A 19,095-nucleotide genomic window follows, 5' to 3' on the forward strand; every position below is an offset into this window, starting at 1 on the left:
TTTCTCTAATCCCCAATATGATGGAACAGTTATTTCTGCAATTTAATTAAGAGTTACCTAAAAAAGCCATACTTCTGTTTTATTTCAAACATGCTGCTTCGTAGTCTGAATGAATTCTCCCTAATTCCATTATTGTAAGAAACAGTAAATATTCATTTCCTACTTGCCTTTTCTGCATCTTTCTTGATCTTACAGACTCCCCTTATCTATTTTGAGTCCTGAAGTACAGCAATACACAAATATGGTAACTAGAGACAATTTGAATTACCTCAGTGTATCATGTTTAATACAGAAAGTCATCATTTCTAGAAGCAGAACTTAATGACAGCAACATTTAGCACATATTCTTCTCACTCTTCTCCATTCCCTCCAAGTACCATGATGCACTATTGGAATGAGTGTCTTAGAAGATCTGATTTCAAGATACCTGTGGAAGCCCAAACAGTAAATCTGGCATGTAGGAGTGGAGCAAGTGATATCAGATAAGAGGTTGTAGGCAGGTGTTCCTGCTGGAATGGTCACACAAGTAGTGACATGCTGTCAAAGTAGGGAGGGTGATACACTGCATCAGCTGAGGGGGCCATAGAAACAGGAATCATTGCTAATTGACATAAAAGCTAAACCATCTTTCTTAGACCAACTTTATATGAGCATGCAAAGGGAAATATTAGAAGAAAGAGACACCAGTATCTACGTACACAGCATCTGTACCTCCACGAGATCTGAAATCAGACCTCATCAAGAATTTAAAGACAGGCCCCAAATTTTCTACTATTTGCACATAAGGCTAGAATTCTGCTTTTCGTCTCCTTCTTTCAGAAATCGAAAAATCTGGTGAAGAAAAGCAAAAAGAACACCACACCCTTGAATCCAGTAGTTTGTTCACTACCGCAGCTGCAGAAATCTTCATTACAGCCCTTGCTAAGAAAAGATCCACTTGCAGTGAATGTTTACTGGAACAGATGTTAAACACAAAACAAAACAAAGCAACAAGAAGTGTGAAAGAATTACCATTGCCTGAAAAATAAAGAACATTTTACAGAGGAGAAACATAAAGTGCTAATCACAAGGATGCTACTAGGTGATGAACACTAGAATAACTCTAAAATAAGCAAAGCATTGACCCCCAGAACCACTCGTCTCTCACATAGAAGGATACAATATCTAAAATGATGCCCATGTTCTGTTCCTGAGAATCCAGTTTCTTAATAGACTACAATCACCTATCACCTCCACACCCACCAACTAGGCTTCTTGTTTGTCTATAACATTTATAGATGTGTGCACATTGAAAAAGAATACTTAAAATCTTTTCTTCTGTTGCTATTTTGTGACACACAGTGGAAGTCCTTAAATTTCACACTACACAGTGTAAATGTGGCTGCAACAGTCATCTTTGCTATATGTAGCATAGGAAATACTCACTTAATACAAGAGCTTAATTCTGCTGCATGTGATGACTGCCCATTTGCTGAGCTGAAGCAAACAGCCCCACAGACATCGCATGAATGTTGCATCTGAGTTCAAGTCTCTTGACGTCACTTGTTTATTCCTTTCTTAAACAACTGGGCATCGCTGTCTGTCCTTTTAAGACACCAAAACCCTTTTCACAGCTTTTAGCATTTCCAAAATAAACATCCAAGCCCCTTAATGTGACATCTTAGCTGTAGCTTCTATCCTCTCATGTCTGTTTTTTTAGACAGACACATACACATGGTGGCTTCTTTACAACAGCGCCTAATACAACAAAGTTCACAATCAATTCTTTTTTAATACGTTATCTGTTCTTCTAAAACAGGGCTTTAAAGCAAATTTATATGAAGTTTATCCTGCTTTGTTTCATCTACAGTGCCACTGTCCAGGGAATGCCAGCAGCCTCCAGCTTGGCATGAGGCTCAGACAGCCACAGCCCCATTAGCAATAAGCTTGCAGTTGCTACTGATGTTTAGCTGTGTGTAGGGCATACCAAGCTGCAATGCTGGATTAACAATCCTCCATAAAGTAAAAGGAGGGAAGTTAATTACAAATGCAGACAAGCAGCAGTCCTGATCAACTGAAGGAAAAATCTAGGACAAGCTGAGTGAATTATCAGCCTATTATCATAATGCCCCTAACTCTGTCTTGCCCCGGGGCTTTCTCTGGAGCATCATTAACTGCTGCAGGCTCAAGTGAAGCAATATTCTCTATCCTTCTTCCAGGATAACTACTGCTTACACCTGCTTTGTTTTATACCTACTTAAAGACACTTCCAGGATCAGAAAAATCTGGTTTGGGTTAACTCAAAACTGCTCGCTTGGCTGGTTTGGTTTTTTTCACCTCACAAAAATTAAAAAGATTTTTTTGTTTTGTTGAAGTTTTGTCAAACTTGACACACAACTTGACATGAAAAACGAAACAGTATTTTTTGTCTCAAGTAGATAACATTTTCCAGACCTATGTAACATGATGCATTTTGTTCCTGAGCTCTGGTAATAAGAGCCACGGAAATAGCTAGATTAATGATTTTCTCTGTTACCTATCAGTAACACAGTTAGGGGACTCCGTAGATTCAGGTGAGGGATTAACCCAAGCAAATTTCTCTTTAGTTAAAATGTTCTTTTGTTAAGATGGTCTGAAAAAGCTTTACTGTGACTCTCATTTCTGCTTCTGTCCTACAGCAAAATACCATGTGTCACACCGGCCTTATTCATTTAACAAAGTATATTTCAATTGTTTCCAAACATTTCTTTCCATATTCCATATGGTCTTTTAATGATAAATTTTGCTTAATCCTAGATGTCCCAAATTCTCTAAATAATCGTTCTTATAAAGTATATGAAGTGTCTTTTTAATTAATATTTTAATTAATGAGTAATTGTTACTACTATTTAGACGTAATCTACAGTCATCACAAAGTCATATTAAAATATGCTACTAACAACTAGTCCATGTTCCTTCCTGCCCCTCTTTTATGCAAAGCTACATCTTGTCCTCTGATACAATTCCAGTGAGGAATGCGTACACAGGGAATATTTTGAGATACTTGAGAAAGATCTGTACTGAAGTCTGCAGAGGGCAATGGAAGGACTAAAAATAATCTTCCATTTTAGTTTTGTAGTTTGATTCAGACTTTTAAGTCTGCACATTGCACATGCAAGTTGAAAGGATAATGTCAAGATGCAAAAATTCATGCAAAGTATTACCAAAAGCAGGGCACTACAGAAAGCTGAGACCCTGGAATCTACTTAGCCAGGAAATTCACTAGCAAACTTTCATCTGGTACCCATCCATACTGGAAAAGAGTTTCGTTTTATTTTCTAATACAGTAACTATGCAGCAGCTACTCTTTTCAATGACTATTTGACTGTATAAATCATAATATTCATCATAAATCAATATTACCAAGAATCGATTGTGTTCTAAGCATAGTATGATGACAGTGACTACATTTGAAACTGGACACCTGATGATTTTGCTGCTCTCCACATTGTCTGATGTCTTTGTGTAATCCGTATGAATTCAGTGTTTTAAATGGATCTATGTAATTTCTAGGATAGACAAAGACATCATTCCATGAGGAAAGGTGTGAATGTCATCATATACATCTGACTGGTAAACACACTTATTATATGCTGAAATCCTGCACCCTCTGGTGAATACACATTCTCCATTGTTTTAAGTAATGGCTAAACTCAGTGTGGCTCTCTATAACATTTGATGATGTTATAGTTTTTCTCTTAAGATATTCACCAAAATAGACCACACTGGCTTAGAAACTTGCTATTATGAAAAAGTTTAAATAAAGCAGTAAGGATGCATAATAAATAATGTAGAATAAAAACCTGACTTTTCTGAACTTACATGGCTAATATTTACAGCCATATGAGACCAAATAAGAGCATCCATATGGGATTTAACTGATTTAACTTATACATATTAACTTCACACTCTAAGCTGATTATTCTTTACTTTCCCAAGTGTTCCATGTAGAGAAATCTTTACTGTGATTGATTATCTCCTCCAGGGAGTAAGTATTTAAAAAAATAAAAAGACTCAGACAACAAGATGACTTTCAGAAACAAGAGACTGAGATTGATGCTGCTGTCACATAGCTCCCAGCTTCTTAATTTATTATGACAGTCTGAGAATCTAACTTCACAGTTGACAGCGACCAAGATTTATTCTACACTCTTGATTATTTCCCCATACCTAACAAAAAACATTAGGACTATGCTGATTTATACCCTCACTTGTTCTGGTACTTTTTAGATCACATTGGCTAAAGAAAGCAAACATATGGCAAACTAACATGTAAAGAAATTTGTATCTCACTTGAACTCAGAAGATTAATGTGGGGTGACCAAACATTAGGGTACTTTTGAAGGGGAAAACTTTCAGATACAGATACAGAAATAGAAAAAGCAGGATAAGAAAAGCAGTGTGCTCAGAACCCAGCTTCAGCTGGATATCAGAGGCCTTTCCATCAATCAAAATGAGAATTCCATGTTATTGTTGGATTTCCGGAGTGAAGATGGGCATATTCTTAAAATCAGTCTCCAATTTAGGGCTCCAAACTTCTGATAGCAACAGTCTTATTTTCAAAGGTGTTAACTGAAGCCTATGGGACTGTATCCATGAAAAAAAAGGGAGCAGTTATCTCAGCTACAGTAAATAGATGCTTTAGGATAGTGGCAGTCACATACACAAAACACCTATTTCTCTCTAATGACTCCAAGGTGAATACAGACACATGGCTTATAAGCAGACATTTACACTCCATCAGCTGAAGCACAGACTATAGCCTTTAAAGCAATTCTTGAGGGCTTCATAAGCTTTATAGAAACATAGGCTCTGACTTCTTGTTTGTTAAATGTTTTTCAAATTTGTGTGCAAACATCATGATAATGATTCTCATCTGCCCATCATGGAATCTATCATGAAAAGAGGCGGCGGCTCAAGTCTAGAAATTTCTACAGGTGCCATAAAATTAAATCTGAAGTTTAGGAGAGAAAGATCATCTAAACTAACACATTACAATCCCATCTCGAAAGAGAGATTTAACTTATTTCTACAATTGTCTACCACTTGCACCACAGATTCACAAGATAAAGGCAACCAAGTAACAAAACTAAACACATGTACACAGAAGTTGTACGTAAACTTCTACAGACTTGTCTGTAGAACATTTATTTATCATCCTAGCTATTCATGTTTGCTCAGCACCTACTCATCTGTTAGCGGAAGGCTACAGTGAAATAGTACATGTTACAAAATCTGATGCATGCCACTGCACCACAAAGACTGGATACTTTAAATTGCTGTGATGAATCACAGCTGTTATCATTAATCTAATGTACAGGCCAAGCAAGACTGATAGAAGATCTGAAAACAGTAATGTAGTAAAAATCAGTTTGCTGAAGAAACCTATCAGAATGACAGAATAGAATGACAGAATGTAACTTTTTGTTTCATTTAGGCTTGTATCTGAAAACCAAAGAGCTTTAAAAAACGCACTCAAGTTTTTCATCCTGAAAGAAAGCATTCATCACTAAAATTCAGCTGTCCATGCAATTTGCAGTCTGTTTTTTTTGTGTATGCACCCACTGCAGCTTGTCTCAGGGAGGTTCCGTAGCTTAATACATCTGTGCCCCCATTTGCAGGGTTCCTCTAATCCCAACGTTCTTACTACACAGAAATACAGAACACATAAAAGTTTAAAACATACAGATACATCTATTGTTAAAACTTGCATTTCAACATTTTCCATCCTATCTGTAAATATATATTAAGTACTGCTCAATTTCCCTTCTTGTGGCTCGTCCCTTCACATTTAGAGCAGATCCCTGCTACTCAACCACCGAGCGCCGATTTGGGATTTTGGCCACCTTCTCTTAAAACAACTGCTAAGTCCTGAAGTTCTGCTCAAGCAAAGCTTTCACTAGAATCATTGGAAATGAGCAAGAACTTCGAAGATCTAGATTAGTAATTTTTCTCTACAAAAATACCATAATTTTACATGTGTTTTAATAAAATTGAAAAATTACGAAAAGGCTGTTGGGTGTATTCAACCCTCCTCTGCTTGCAAAGGGCTTTAAGATTAGCAACCATGAAAATCTGGAAGAGAGTTTATGACTGATTATATTATTAGACGCCCAGGTAATGTGCTAGAAGAAGAGAATACTTAACCATTGGCCCACCTAATAGTTTCCTGGGATTAGGAAAAAAGGGCAAGACAAACTGGAAGGCCACAAAGAAAACGGACCATTTTTCACAGCTTTACTTTTAAATATTTGTTTTTATGAAACTATGTCATGGTTTAAGCCCAGGCCGTAAATTAGAACCACGCAGTCTACTTCTCCCCCCCTTTTCTTCCCCCTGCTCCTGGAAGGATGGGGAGGAGAATCGAAAGAATGCAACTCCCACGGGTTGAGATAAAAACAGTCCAGTAACTAAGGTATAACACAAATCACTACTGCTGCCACCAATAATAATAATGATAAAGGAAATAACAAGGGAAGAGAATACAACACCTCACCACCCGCCGACCGATAACCCCCCCACCCAGCAGCATTCTAGCCCTTCCGGGAAACTCACAGTTACATCCTGGGCATGACGTGCTGTGGTATGGAATACCTCTTTGGCTAGTTTGGGTCAGGTGTCCTGTCCCTGCTTCCTCCCGACTTGCCCTCCTCCCTGGCAGAGCATGAGACTCAGAAAGTCCTTGGTCAGAGTAAACATTCTGACCAGCAACTGAAAACATCGGCTTTATCAGTATTGTCCCCAGGCCGAAGGTCAAAAACACAGCGCTGCACCAGCTACTAAGAAGGATTAAAAATGACTGCTGCTGCTGAACCCAGGACAAACTAAAACCAACTTTCCAGAAGATGTGTAGTTTTACACTAAAAATATTCACATTAAAAAAAAAAAATCTATTTGAACTGTTGGGAAACATGAAGAAAAATAAACATCAGTAACAGATGCATTTTTCTGGAGTTCAAGTAAGCAACACATTGTGCACAGCTGTCTGGAGAAGAATTAAAATAAAGCTAAATTAAAAGGAAGACATTGGTCTTTTTAATCATACCAGTGATTATGCAATCCTAAATGAGTTGTGTACCACTTCTTGACATATTACATCTGGGACCTGTAGAAATGATTTCTCATACGCTTGCACCTCTTCTCCCACTTCATGTTGACAGGCAGAACAGGCCATAATCCCCCATCCTAGTGTATACATTATCACAAACAGAAGGGTAGGAATAGGTTGATTTTGGGTTCTAACTGTTTGGGTTCTGTTTTGCATTTGTTTTGAAAGAAAAACATAGAACACTGGAAAATTCACTGAAAGGGGATGAATGATATGATTTAATACACATACACATGTATGTGTATTACATACTGCGTCAGATGGTAGACTACTACTACCCAGTCTGGAATTAAGCCTACATGTCAGGGTTAAAACCTCTCCTCTCTTAAAATCATAGAATGGTTAAGGTTGAAAGGAGCTTAAGATCATCTAGTTCCAACACCCTTGCCATAGGCAGAGATTCCTCACCCTAGACCATGTTGCCCAAGGCTCCGTCCACCCTGGCCTTTAACACTGCCAGGGATGGAGCATTCACAACTTTCTTGGGCAACCCATTCCAGTGCCTCACCACCCTCACAGTAAAGAACTGCTTCCTTATATCTAACATGAACTTCCCCTGTTTAAGTTTAAATCCTGGGATTTAAAGCCTGCGATTGCTCTGACCCAGGTGTAGGACCTTGCACTTGGCATGGTTAAACTTCATAAGGTTGGCATCTGTTCACCTCACAAGCGTGTCGAGGTCCCTCTGGATGGCATTCCTTCCCTCCAGTGTATCAACCGAACCACACAGCTTACTGCCATCAGAAAACTTGCTGAGGGTACACTCAATCCCACTGTCTATGTCGCCAACAAAGATGTTGAACAGGATCAGTCCCAACACCGACCCCTGAGGGACAGCACTCGTTACTGGTCTCCAGCTGGACACTGAGCTATTGACCACAACTCTCTGCGTACAGTCATCCAGCCAATTCCTTATCCACTGAGTGGTCCATCCATCAAATTGATGTCTCTCCAGTTTAGAGACAAGAATATCATGTGGGAACAAAAGAAAATAAACCAACAGATTTTGAAGGAGTGCTGAAAGACAGTAACCTGGGTTTATATCCTAACCTCAGACTTCAGAAGAAAAGAAATTGTGTGATTTTGAACATGAACTTCATTTTCATACTGATTTGGGATCCCAAAGCAGATTTTATAACAGGCAGACGTTACTTCAAGGCCTGCGACCATTTGATCCTTGTTTGTCTCAGAAGTTTCTCCTTTAGTTGAAGACTCACAAATGCCTTATTGCAATTGTTGTTCTGCTCCACCTACCAGAGCTAGCAGACTAGTACCACTTCTGGAGCAAGTTCAGCTGCTTCACAGAAAGTTCCATGCCTCCTTTCCCACAGGGACTTCCATGTGACTTAAGTCACTTTGTCAAGAAATGCAAAACAGCATCTGAGAACAGACAAAACAGCAATGCCCCTTTTTCAAGCTGGAAAATCAGGCCTTCAGGCCAAAGCACACCTTCAAGATTATGATATAACCAGGACTTTGCTATTCCATTCCTTGCTACAGAATTAACAGCTGACACTGTGCTTGCATTTTTATCTACTGCACTGCACATTCAGCTCTTGCAGAGAGCTCCATGGAATCTATAATGCACACTAGTAATTGCATTTCTGGCTTGATTTATAATCAGTTCACTCTGCTTCCTGTGACTTTCTTCAGTCAGACACAGGATCAACTGCTGAAGAACCATAAACTATACTGCATCATCAAAACCCACTTCTATAGTTATTTTCAGGAGGTCTGACATACAAAAGAATTAATTGAGGTATCATATAGATGTCAGTGACATCAGGACAGTAAGAAGAGCATGCAGCAAGCTCACTGCCCTGGACTTCAAGAGAGCAGACTTCAGCCTCTTCAGGAACTTGCTTAGTAAGGTTCCATGGGATATAGCCCTAGAGGGCAGGGGGGCCCAAGGCAGTTAGTTGATATTCAAGGATCACCTGTGTATACATCACTTGGATATAGCTCAGGAGTGTTGTGTCCCAACTAGAAGGAAGTGCAGCAGGAGGGCCAGGAGACCTCCTTGGATGGATAAGGAGCTGCTGAGAAAACTTCAAGGGAAAAAAGAGGCTTATAAGAGGTGGAAGCAAGGACAGGCAGCCTGGGAAGATTACAGGAATGTTGTCTGGGAAGCTAAGGACCATGTTAGGAAAGCTAGGGCCCAATTAGAATTAAACTTGGCTAAGGATGCGGAAGATAACAGGAAGGGATTCTATAGGTATACTGCAAATAAAAGACAGGCTAGGGACAATGTGGGTCCTCTCCAGAAGCTGTCAGGAGAACTGGCTACCCTGGATTTGGAAAAGGCTGAGGTTCTTAATGAGTTCTTTGCCTCAGTCTTCACTGGCAAATGCTCTGACCACACCACCCAAGTCTTGGAAGGCAGACATAGGGACTGTGAGAATGAAGACCTTGGGCCCACTGCAGGAGAGGATCTGGTTTGAGACCATCTTAAGAACCTGAATGTGCACAAGTCCATGGGAACTGATGAAATCCATCTGCGGGTCCTGAAGGAGCTGGCGAATGAAGTTCCTAAGCCACTGGCCATCATATTTGAAAAATCATGGCAGTCAGGTGAAGTTCCCGACAACTGGAAAAAGGGAAATATAACCCCCATTTTCAAGAAGGGGAAAATGGATGACCCGGGGAATTATAGACCAGTCAGTCTCACCTCTGTGCCTGGCAAAATCTTGGAGCAGATTCTCCTGGAAGGCATGCTAAGGCACATGAAAAACAACAAGGTGCTTGGTGACAGCCAGCATGGCTTCACTAAGGGGAAATCCTGCCTGATCAATTTGGTGGCCTTCTATGATGGGGCTACAAAACTGATGGACAGCGGTAGAGCAGTTGACGTCATCTACCTGGACTTGTGCAAAGCGTTCGACACTGTCCCACACAACATCCTTGTCTCTAAATTGGAGAGACGTCAATTTGATGGGTGGACCACTCAGTGGATAAAGAACTGGCTGGATGGCCACACGCAAAGAGTTGTTGTCAATGGCTCCATGTCCAGCTGGAGACCAGTAACAAGTGGTGTCCCTCATGGATCTGTGTTGGGACTGGTCTTGTTCAACATCTTTATCGGTGACGTGGACAGTGGGATTGAGTGCGCCCTCAGCAAGTTTTCTGATGACAGTAAGCTGTGTGGTTCAGTTGATACGCTGGAGGGAAGGGATGCCATCCAGAGGGACTTTGACACGCCTGTGAGGTGGGCTGATGCCAACCTTATGAAGTTTAACCATGCCAAGTGCAAGGTCCTACACCTGGGTCAGAGCAATCCCAGGCACAGCTACAGGTTGGGTGGAGAAGAGATTCAGAGCAGCCCTGTGGAGAAGGACTTGGGGGTGTTGGTCAAGGAGAAAATGAACATGAGCCGACTTCAGTGTGCTCTTGCAGCCCAGAAAGCCAAGCGTATCCTGGGCTGCATCAAGAGGAGCGTGACCAGCAGGTCGAAGGAGGTGATCCTGCCCCTCTACTCTGCTCTCGTGAGACCTCACTTGGAGTATTGTGTGCAGTTCTGGTGTCCTCAACATAAAAAGGACATGGAACTGTTGGAACAAGTCCAGAGGAGGGCCACAAGGATGATCAGGGGACTGGAGCACCTCCCATATGAAGACAGGATGAGAAAGTTGGGGCTGTTCAGCCTGGAGAAGAGAAGGCTGCGTGGAGACCTCATAGCAGCCTTGCAGTATCTGAAGGGGGCCTACAAGGATGCTAGGGAGGGACTCTTCATCAGGGACTGTAGTGATAGGACAAGGGGTAACGGGTTGGAACTTAAACAGGGGAGTTTAGACTGGATATAAGGGAGAAGTTCTTTACTGTAAGAGTGGTGAGGCACTGGAATGGGTTGCGCAGGAAGGTTGTGAATGCTCCATCCCTGGCAGTGTTCAAGGCCAGGTTGGATGAGGCCTTGGGTGACATGGTTTAGTGTGAGGTGTCCCTGCCCATGGCAGGGGTGTTGGGACTAGATGATCTTAAGGTCTTTTCTAACCCTAACTATTCTATGATTCTATGTCCAAATTTAGTAATTGTTTTTTTTTTTTTTTGTAAGAGAAACCAAAGTTACACTGAATATTTGAAATATGAATGTGTAAGCAGGGATTCAGAAGGGTAAGGGATTCTATTCTTGGCTATGCTGCATATATCCAGATAGTCTGTGTGAAGACTGAGAAGTAACTTAATCTGTTTGCCCCAATTACTCATCTATAAAACAATTAAAATTATGCTTCGTTTCCTTACAGGATTTTGTGAGGACATTTCTATTAGTATTTACAAGGTGTTCATGTATGTTTCTATATCACAGTAACTGATATGACAGAAAAGCCTATAAATAAAATAAATACATCTCTGAATACATTATGATAAATCTTTTGTCTGGGTTCCTTTGTATCTTTTTTGATAATTTCTAAGAAGAGTTTACAACTTTCTTGAGTACACTTATTATTTATAGAAATTATGAAGGGCAGAGGACTTCATGAAACCATGTTAACCTTTAGAAGAGAGTTAAATGAGTGCAACCTGAAAGCAAGAAGTGTTTTTGTGAAACAAAGCAATTCTTACTCGCTATTCAAAAGGGACAATCATAAATCAGAGCTAAAAAGCAAATAAAAAGAAACCCACACAAAATAGAGATGAGTGGCACTTCATAGCTATTCATATTTGTATTTGAATAGATAAGCAAAAGAAAATCATCACTCCATGCAATATCATTCTTTAACCCAAAATATTTTTCACACTAGATTTGGTTTGACAAACAAACCAATGAATTGTGTCCATTTTTAGAAAGAATTCCCTAACTGTATGTATACAAAAGTCTGCCTCCAGGAAAAAAAGGATAAAAGAGCATTAATACATGGTTTTCTCAAGTAAGAACCAATGACAGTCAGCTAGCACTCATTAATTCCTCTTTTTTTCACATTCTGATCAGAGATAGGTGAATTACAAAAGACGTGGAACAGCTGGAGTATCAGCTGATATGTGAGTCCTTTGGCAAGGAAATTTTGTGAAATAGGGCACTTTGCTTTCTCATCTGAATAGTTACGGCACTCTTTTCCACCGTCTATTGGTGGATGCTGAATAAATTTGTATGCCTTAGCCAGGAATACCAGCAAGAGCTGCTTTCACCAAGGTTTCTAGCAAGCTTTTTCTGGGTAAATCCCAAAGTTAGCAATCCATGATAAGCTTCAGAACTCTCTTTGCTGGTGATGATTCAGACCAGCACAGCCCACAATACTCTCCCAGGAAGCTTACATTTTTATACAGTAGGAGACAGATTAATGGAAGATAATAGTACTCCACATGAGAGTCCTTCAGGAGAAGTGAAAAATAATACAACACTCTTTCTGACTTTCCCAAGTGGAGTAAGCAAATACTCCTGCACTACCTCTTTCACTTCTGCAGGGATATAAAACAAAATAGTAAAAATGTAATTCTTCACAGCAGCCTTTTTTTTTTTATTATTATTTGACGAGTATTGTATCTTCTTTTTCAACTTCTCTTCTCTAGAAGAAAACTATACTTTTCTTTCATTCTTCTGGCGTTAGCCATGTTAGACTTCATGATCCCTTAGGTCACTTCCAATTCAAGATATTCTGTGTTTCTATGTTTTCTAGATCACTCACTGTTCTCATTGCTCTCTTTTGACTTCATCCAAGTGCAACGCCCTAAATTGCAGTCCTCCACTAGCTGAAGACTCACTGTTGCTGAAAGAGCAGGGAGTTTCTTTCCATATGCCAATTCTTATCCCAAAGCCTATCCCCACCTTGAAACTAAACTAAAACCCCCAGGAAATACTCTTTTACCCGCCTGGGTGCATTCTGGAGTGACCATAGTGGCAACCATGCCAAGCTTCCCTGAAATTCTCACTGAAAAAGAGGACAAATTCTCAAGCCTTCTCTTTGGTATCCCTATCCAACACATCACATCTCACTCTGTGTACAACACCCAGGCTTACAACTCCAGGCTCAATCTACCTCCTCTGTTCCCTGTCCTACTGAAAACCTCCAAGAGAACATGAAGACATAGTACAAGGATACCCAACTGCCAAAGAGGCCTTAATTCAATAATGCACTTACACATATGCAAAAGTTCAGTCTTCTTACTTTAAATGACATGCTGGATAAGAGCAGGGAGCATGTTTTGAATGACCAGTTTTGAAGTCTTGTCCATTGACACTCTGTAGTATGGATTCACAGATTTTATGATATACCTGAGTAGATACTCTGATTTACTATAAATGAGATTGGTAAAGCATTCAGCACTAACAGGAAGCATGCCATAATCTCTCCTGAAGACAAGAGAGAATGGAAATGTATAGCATGCTTCAAAATGTGAAAGACACAAAGAAGGAAAAATCAATTTATTAGTAGTACCATGGAGAAAAAAATGAAAACAGGAAAGAACATCCGGATCAGTGAGCTAATTGCGTATTAAAAAGAAACCCCAGACTGGTATTTCGTTTGTGAGAGAGGAAAACATATTTCATGACTGGTTTCAAATGAAGGATAAAGAAAACCTATTGCATGAGACCAAATATTAGTCTTGCAGCCACTGAGCAGAATTTAGAGCAATTTTGAAAAAGAAACAGTGCTATTTCAAGTGATTACAGTGCTAAAATATATTATTTTTAGCCAGACAAGGATCTCATAATAGTTTGAATTCCCTGTGGTGTCATTTCATGTTATATTTGAAAAATTCCTCAATAAGAATGTCAAATAGAGAGCAAGTTGAGTTCCCCTGAGGATAGTTTCGGACATTTTCCAGTGCAAATTTTAACCATCAATTCTTAACCAAACACCTTCTCCCAACAAATAAATAAATACGAAATTTCACCTGATTAGAAAGAAAGAAATGTTGAAACAAGAACTCAGGAAAAAAAACCAACCTGTTGACTGCAGCTGATCTAATTAGTCATGAATACTCAAAATTTGCTATTTATAATGAAGATTTTAATCATCTTGCTATGCTGATATTATTAGAAAGACATCCAGTGAAGATTTAAGAAGTAATATAAATCCTGACAAGATATCCTTGTTTCAGAAAGGATAGAGTTAATTTTTTTCCTAGAGATGGCTTAAGATTTTGCATAGACTACAGTCAAATGTAGATGCAATCCCGATATAACAGTCTTGTCAATTACAACTTGTTTCCTAGATGTCCCACAGGACTATCAGTGAACTATCATGAGGTCCCATCCCTAGGCCTTCTATCTAAAATCATTAGAAAAAGATTTCTAGTGATGTGTATGTGACAAAATGCAGTTCAAGTCACTGAGAGAGCAATTCAGCTGTCTAAACATTGGAGTCAGATGCCATTTTAGATTCCTAATATTAAGTCTATTTAGCATCCATCTCACTCCAGCTCTACTCCTGTCATTCTCTGGACTCAATGATTCTTACGGGTCCCTTTCAACTTGAGATATTCTATGATTCTATAACCTTAGAATCACATCTGCCAGCTCTAGGGTGTTCTCAGTGTCATGTGGCTCCTATGTTTAGGCAGCCAAATTACCCCCTAAGAGTTCTTGTTCTATGGCTCCCTATGTGCTGACAAAATGGACCCAACAGTAGTGCCTGGATGGCTAAAGGATGAGGGAGAAGTAGGAATAGTGTAGTCTGATATTGGGCCACCCCTAGCAAGTCTTCTGTCCATGATCATACACATTCACAGTGCTATTTGAGAAGGAGGTTCAGCCAGGTTTTGCAAAACCAACCTGCCCCAAGTTTCATAACCTCATCTACAAATTCCATGGAAATGATATAATTCTATACAAGATCCACTACAGCCTTACTTAACGTGAATACAAGTTTAATTTCAGCATGCTAATCAGTTACAGGCCTTTTCTTGGAGGAGTATCAACTTGATACATAGAATATATGATACAGTATCTAACTCAGCAGTCTTCATTTTGACGGTTCTGTAAAATCCTCATAAAGGTTGGGGACGGGGGGGGGGGGAAGGGATTAAAAAAAAACACAGCAGCAGAATGCATTGAAAGGTGAAAAACATTGTCACTAAGCTTGTGAAGTATTCTTTGTCTCCTTATAATCCATGAAAAATAAGTGGTCTCTAAAAGAGTAAGAACACGTGGAAATCAGTGGACTCATCAAAACTTTAATTCTTTCAATGTCTAATTTCCTCATGGGAAAACAAATATTTTGAATAAATTAACCAAGTTTTACATTCTGGGACAATTTTGCAAAAGGTTATGGAAATCCTAATTTAAACGTGCAAAAATGAGATCTGTTTCCGATTTGAAACAGATTTCTGCATCCTCTTAAAAACTGTCAGCTGCATTTACACATTTCTGGTACCCTAAGTGAAAGAGAATGTAACTAGTCCAGAAGGGAAAAGACTAGAAATGTCCCCCTTTTCAAAACTGATGCTGTGCTAATGGGAGCAAACAGGCTATCCCAGTAGTTAGTATAACTGATAATGCTAGCAACCAGCTAGGGACCAAATGATGACAGAAAAATTAAGTTTTCTCTTTTCTAGCAATGGTGTCTCAAATCTGAGTTACCCCACAATAGGCAGTCATAGCGGCATTTGCTTGGCCACTGTCAGGATTAAAAACTCCAATCTGAGACCTTACAACCGGACACTAGACCTCAATAAATTCACACAAATTTTAAAGAAGTGAGAAAGAGGAATGTGCCTTGATTCTCTTTTCAGTGCCTCTACGTAAAAGCAGTTACATTACTGAGACTTACCAAAGACCATGCACTAGTTGCAAATATTCAATCTGCATTTGAGGAATAGAAACTGTCCCAGACAGTGGCCTCAAAATTAGAAAGGCAACTGTAATCTCTTTTTGTGTCCTAAAGTTGTACACTGGGAGAAAGAGAGCCCTTGCTAGTATTCCCACTCATCTGTTCACTGAATCTCTTCTAGAAGCAAAATGGTTCCTAACATTTTTGGGGTAACACAAAGAGTCAGCTCACAGTAGACCATGAATATAGGCAGACACCAATTGTACAAAACCTGAAAGATCTCTTGGCAAGCTTTGGATCCATAATTTCAAATGTAGCCACCTGCTTATATTATTATAGGCCTTTCCACCTCCAAAAAAACCCCAAGTGGCTGAACAGTAATTACTGAAAAGAAAATTAGAGATTTGGCTACCTCTGTAGATCCAGCCTGCATGTTTCATGACCAGAGAGGAAAGCCACAGACCACAGGGGGCCAAAAAAACCTCACAGATCTCCTTTATCAGGTCATTCCTTTTCCTGTTCATACTTGCTAACCTACTTTTCCCCACTACCATGGAAATCATCTGGAAAGAAAGTTGAAAATAGCAAGTCGTTCATAACTATGTACATGCACTGTTATTTGAATTCCAAATAGTTGAACTATTTGAACTATTTGATTTGTGCCCTGCTTTATTAAGAAGCATTTATGGACATTAGTACAAATAGTTTTTCTTTCTTTTTCACATGAATGGTGGGCTGCTCTTTGCATAAGAAATACCTCTTGCACAAGAAATCTTTCAACCACCTCCGGCTGAGGCAAATAAATCTATTCAGTCTGTTCTGCAACAAACGAAATTTGAAGTTTGAGTCAAAAGCCTGATAATGGTTCCATCTGAACAAATATTACTCAGTTTGAAAACGAACGCAGTAGGAAACACATCTACTGAAAGGCTAACCAAATCCTTGCTCAGAAATTCTAGTTCCATAGCTTCGAAGACTGCAGACTTATATTATTTCTGGTTCACTACCTGATTTCTTGCCTTTTATTGCAAAGAATCTCAGTTTTTATCACAGTAAAGGTGCTGCACATCACAGAAAAAAAAAAAAAAAACACCAAAAAAACAAACCTCCCTCTCCCTACAGTTTTTTAAACATCACATTGAAATTGATTTGGGACTGCACCAAACACTGCTAATTGCATTTATATTGGGAACACTGAGAAAGATATTCCAAATATCCCTTCACTGCACTTGCACTTTTAACATTCTGTAATTTATGTTCAAAGAGCATATCCTAGAACTATGTTACCCTAAAAGAGAAAAAAAGGGAAGGGGCAGCTCTAAGGATATAACTGGAATTACAGAAGTTGGAAGAAACAGACAAAATATATTTAAGTGAACGTGACAGATTACTTTTCTTAAAATAGAATCCCAAACATCCAGCACATCCTTTGGGGGTGGGGGGCGGGGGGCGAAGGTTTAGCAATGTTAAAGATGGGCAAACTGATCTGAGTTAGGATTAAGAATGCCTACTTTAAGAGTCTAGTCTAAATCACACTAGAGTCAATAGATAGGTTTGAACTTACTCAGTGTAATCTGTATCACATTTTTACTGAAAACATACCAGATGACAAAATGCAGCAAGCAGGTGAGGCCTTCTTACCACAGCCATAAAATGAAAATTTCATGTCAGCATTCACTACTTACCAAGACAGTTGTGGCCATCATGGGCTAACATGAACCCGTCATAGCATGTACACCTGTAGTTGCCTGGAATGTTGATACACTCGTGGACACAACCCCCATTGTAGAAGTCATTTTCACACTCGTCAATATCTAAAACACAAGAGGAGGAAAAAGAAGCTTTTGTAAAATGAGAATACTAAGAATATAGATAAGTTTTTCCAACTGAGCATGGTCTTTGAATATATGCATATTCCTAATACAATCGTATTGCATGTTTCATCCAAACGATGTCTCAGGGAATTACATCATGACCAGAGTGATGAATACATCAGGGTCATGTGACCAAAAAGCAGCAAGCCAATATACAGAAATCTATTTCCCCAAATAATTATGGTATCATCACATTAAGCAACAGTATGTTGTCAAAAATTAAGAAGAAACACCTCGTTTGGATTTTTTTTTTTTTTAATATTTAAAATGTAGGTTTGGGGGTTAGCCTTTAACATTATCAAGCAGACAATAAGATCAACCTTTGACTTCACTGTCATAACTACTTGAAGTGTGCTATTCATGTGGCATAAGAACAAAGTCTGCCCTGTTTAATAAAAAAATGTCTTCCCCTCAAAATAAACCCTATTATCATTTTCTGTATTAATCCATATACAGCAACAACAACAGCAATAACAAGTCCAATGCTTTACTCTTAGAAGGTATGTTAGAATTACTTTCGTACATTGGCCTGTATGAAAAGACTACCACGAATTATGAGATGCATTCTGCTTCAACTACAAACAACCCTATTATGATCTTCCCTCCTTCATACAAAACAAAATTCACTTCTTCACTCATTCTAGAAAGTGCAAAGTTTCTTCTTTTTACAGACTGTATCTTGGCTTACACATGGAATGTCAGCATCACAATCCCTGCTGTGAATGATTCAGTGGAGTGCATCAAACAACTAAAAATGCATAAATAATTATAGACAGCCTCACAGCTTGATAACTATCAGCTCTATATGTGTGGTGGGCTAGATCAAAAACCCCAGCTACTGTGCCTTAGACAGCACGTGATAAAAGGAAAAGTAACCTTTTAAAAGATCACCTATTAGTATATCAGAGCTATCCTCGTAGTGCATTTCAAATATGCCTTCCATTGCAGAGGGAGTTGAAGTATTTCTGAACTAGGTTCATATTCATACAGCCTTATTATTTTTTTACTTTTAGAAGTACTCCAGGAAAAGCTTTGCTACCTGGCATCATACCCAGCTGCAATCTCAAGACAGCAAGGTAGCCTGGTAAAACCATATTCTTTGGAAAAGCCACTGAGACTCAGTCACTCAATGCTTTCAGTATTTTTGGCCCTTGGATGGAGTCTGGCTAGGTTTGTCCCTCCTTGCACAATCCTCTGAGAAGACTGATCTCTCAAAGCAAGCACAGGCTTCGTTTTTGCAAGCCTTCCCCCTCAGGTTGGTCCCTCCCAAAAACCTACCTTAAACTCAGAATAGCCCAGGTCTCTATCCACTTCCCTCAAACAGCTCTGAAGCCTCCTTTCTACAATCTCCTCAGAAGCTTGAAACGGCAGCTACAAATTTGGCTTTATC

General features: G+C 39.4%; 1 protein-coding gene across 1 annotated transcript in view; it reads right to left on the minus strand.

Moving 5' to 3' along the window:
- The window catches only part of SCUBE1 (signal peptide, CUB domain and EGF like domain containing 1), a gene marked incomplete at both ends in the record, with an annotated part of 207,505 nt that overhangs the window by 158,833 nt on the left and 29,577 nt on the right, over positions 1-19,095 (minus strand). Inside the window, one exon of the mRNA XM_080623895.1 lies at positions 17,517-17,645. Coding sequence (XP_080480021.1) covers positions 17,517-17,645 — 129 coding nt within the window. The remainder of the gene's footprint in view (positions 1-17,516; positions 17,646-19,095) is intronic.

This window comes from Psittacula echo (genome assembly GCF_963264785.1).
Source record: "Psittacula echo genome assembly, chromosome: 1".
Taxonomy (NCBI): domain Eukaryota; kingdom Metazoa; phylum Chordata; class Aves; order Psittaciformes; family Psittacidae; genus Psittacula; species Psittacula echo.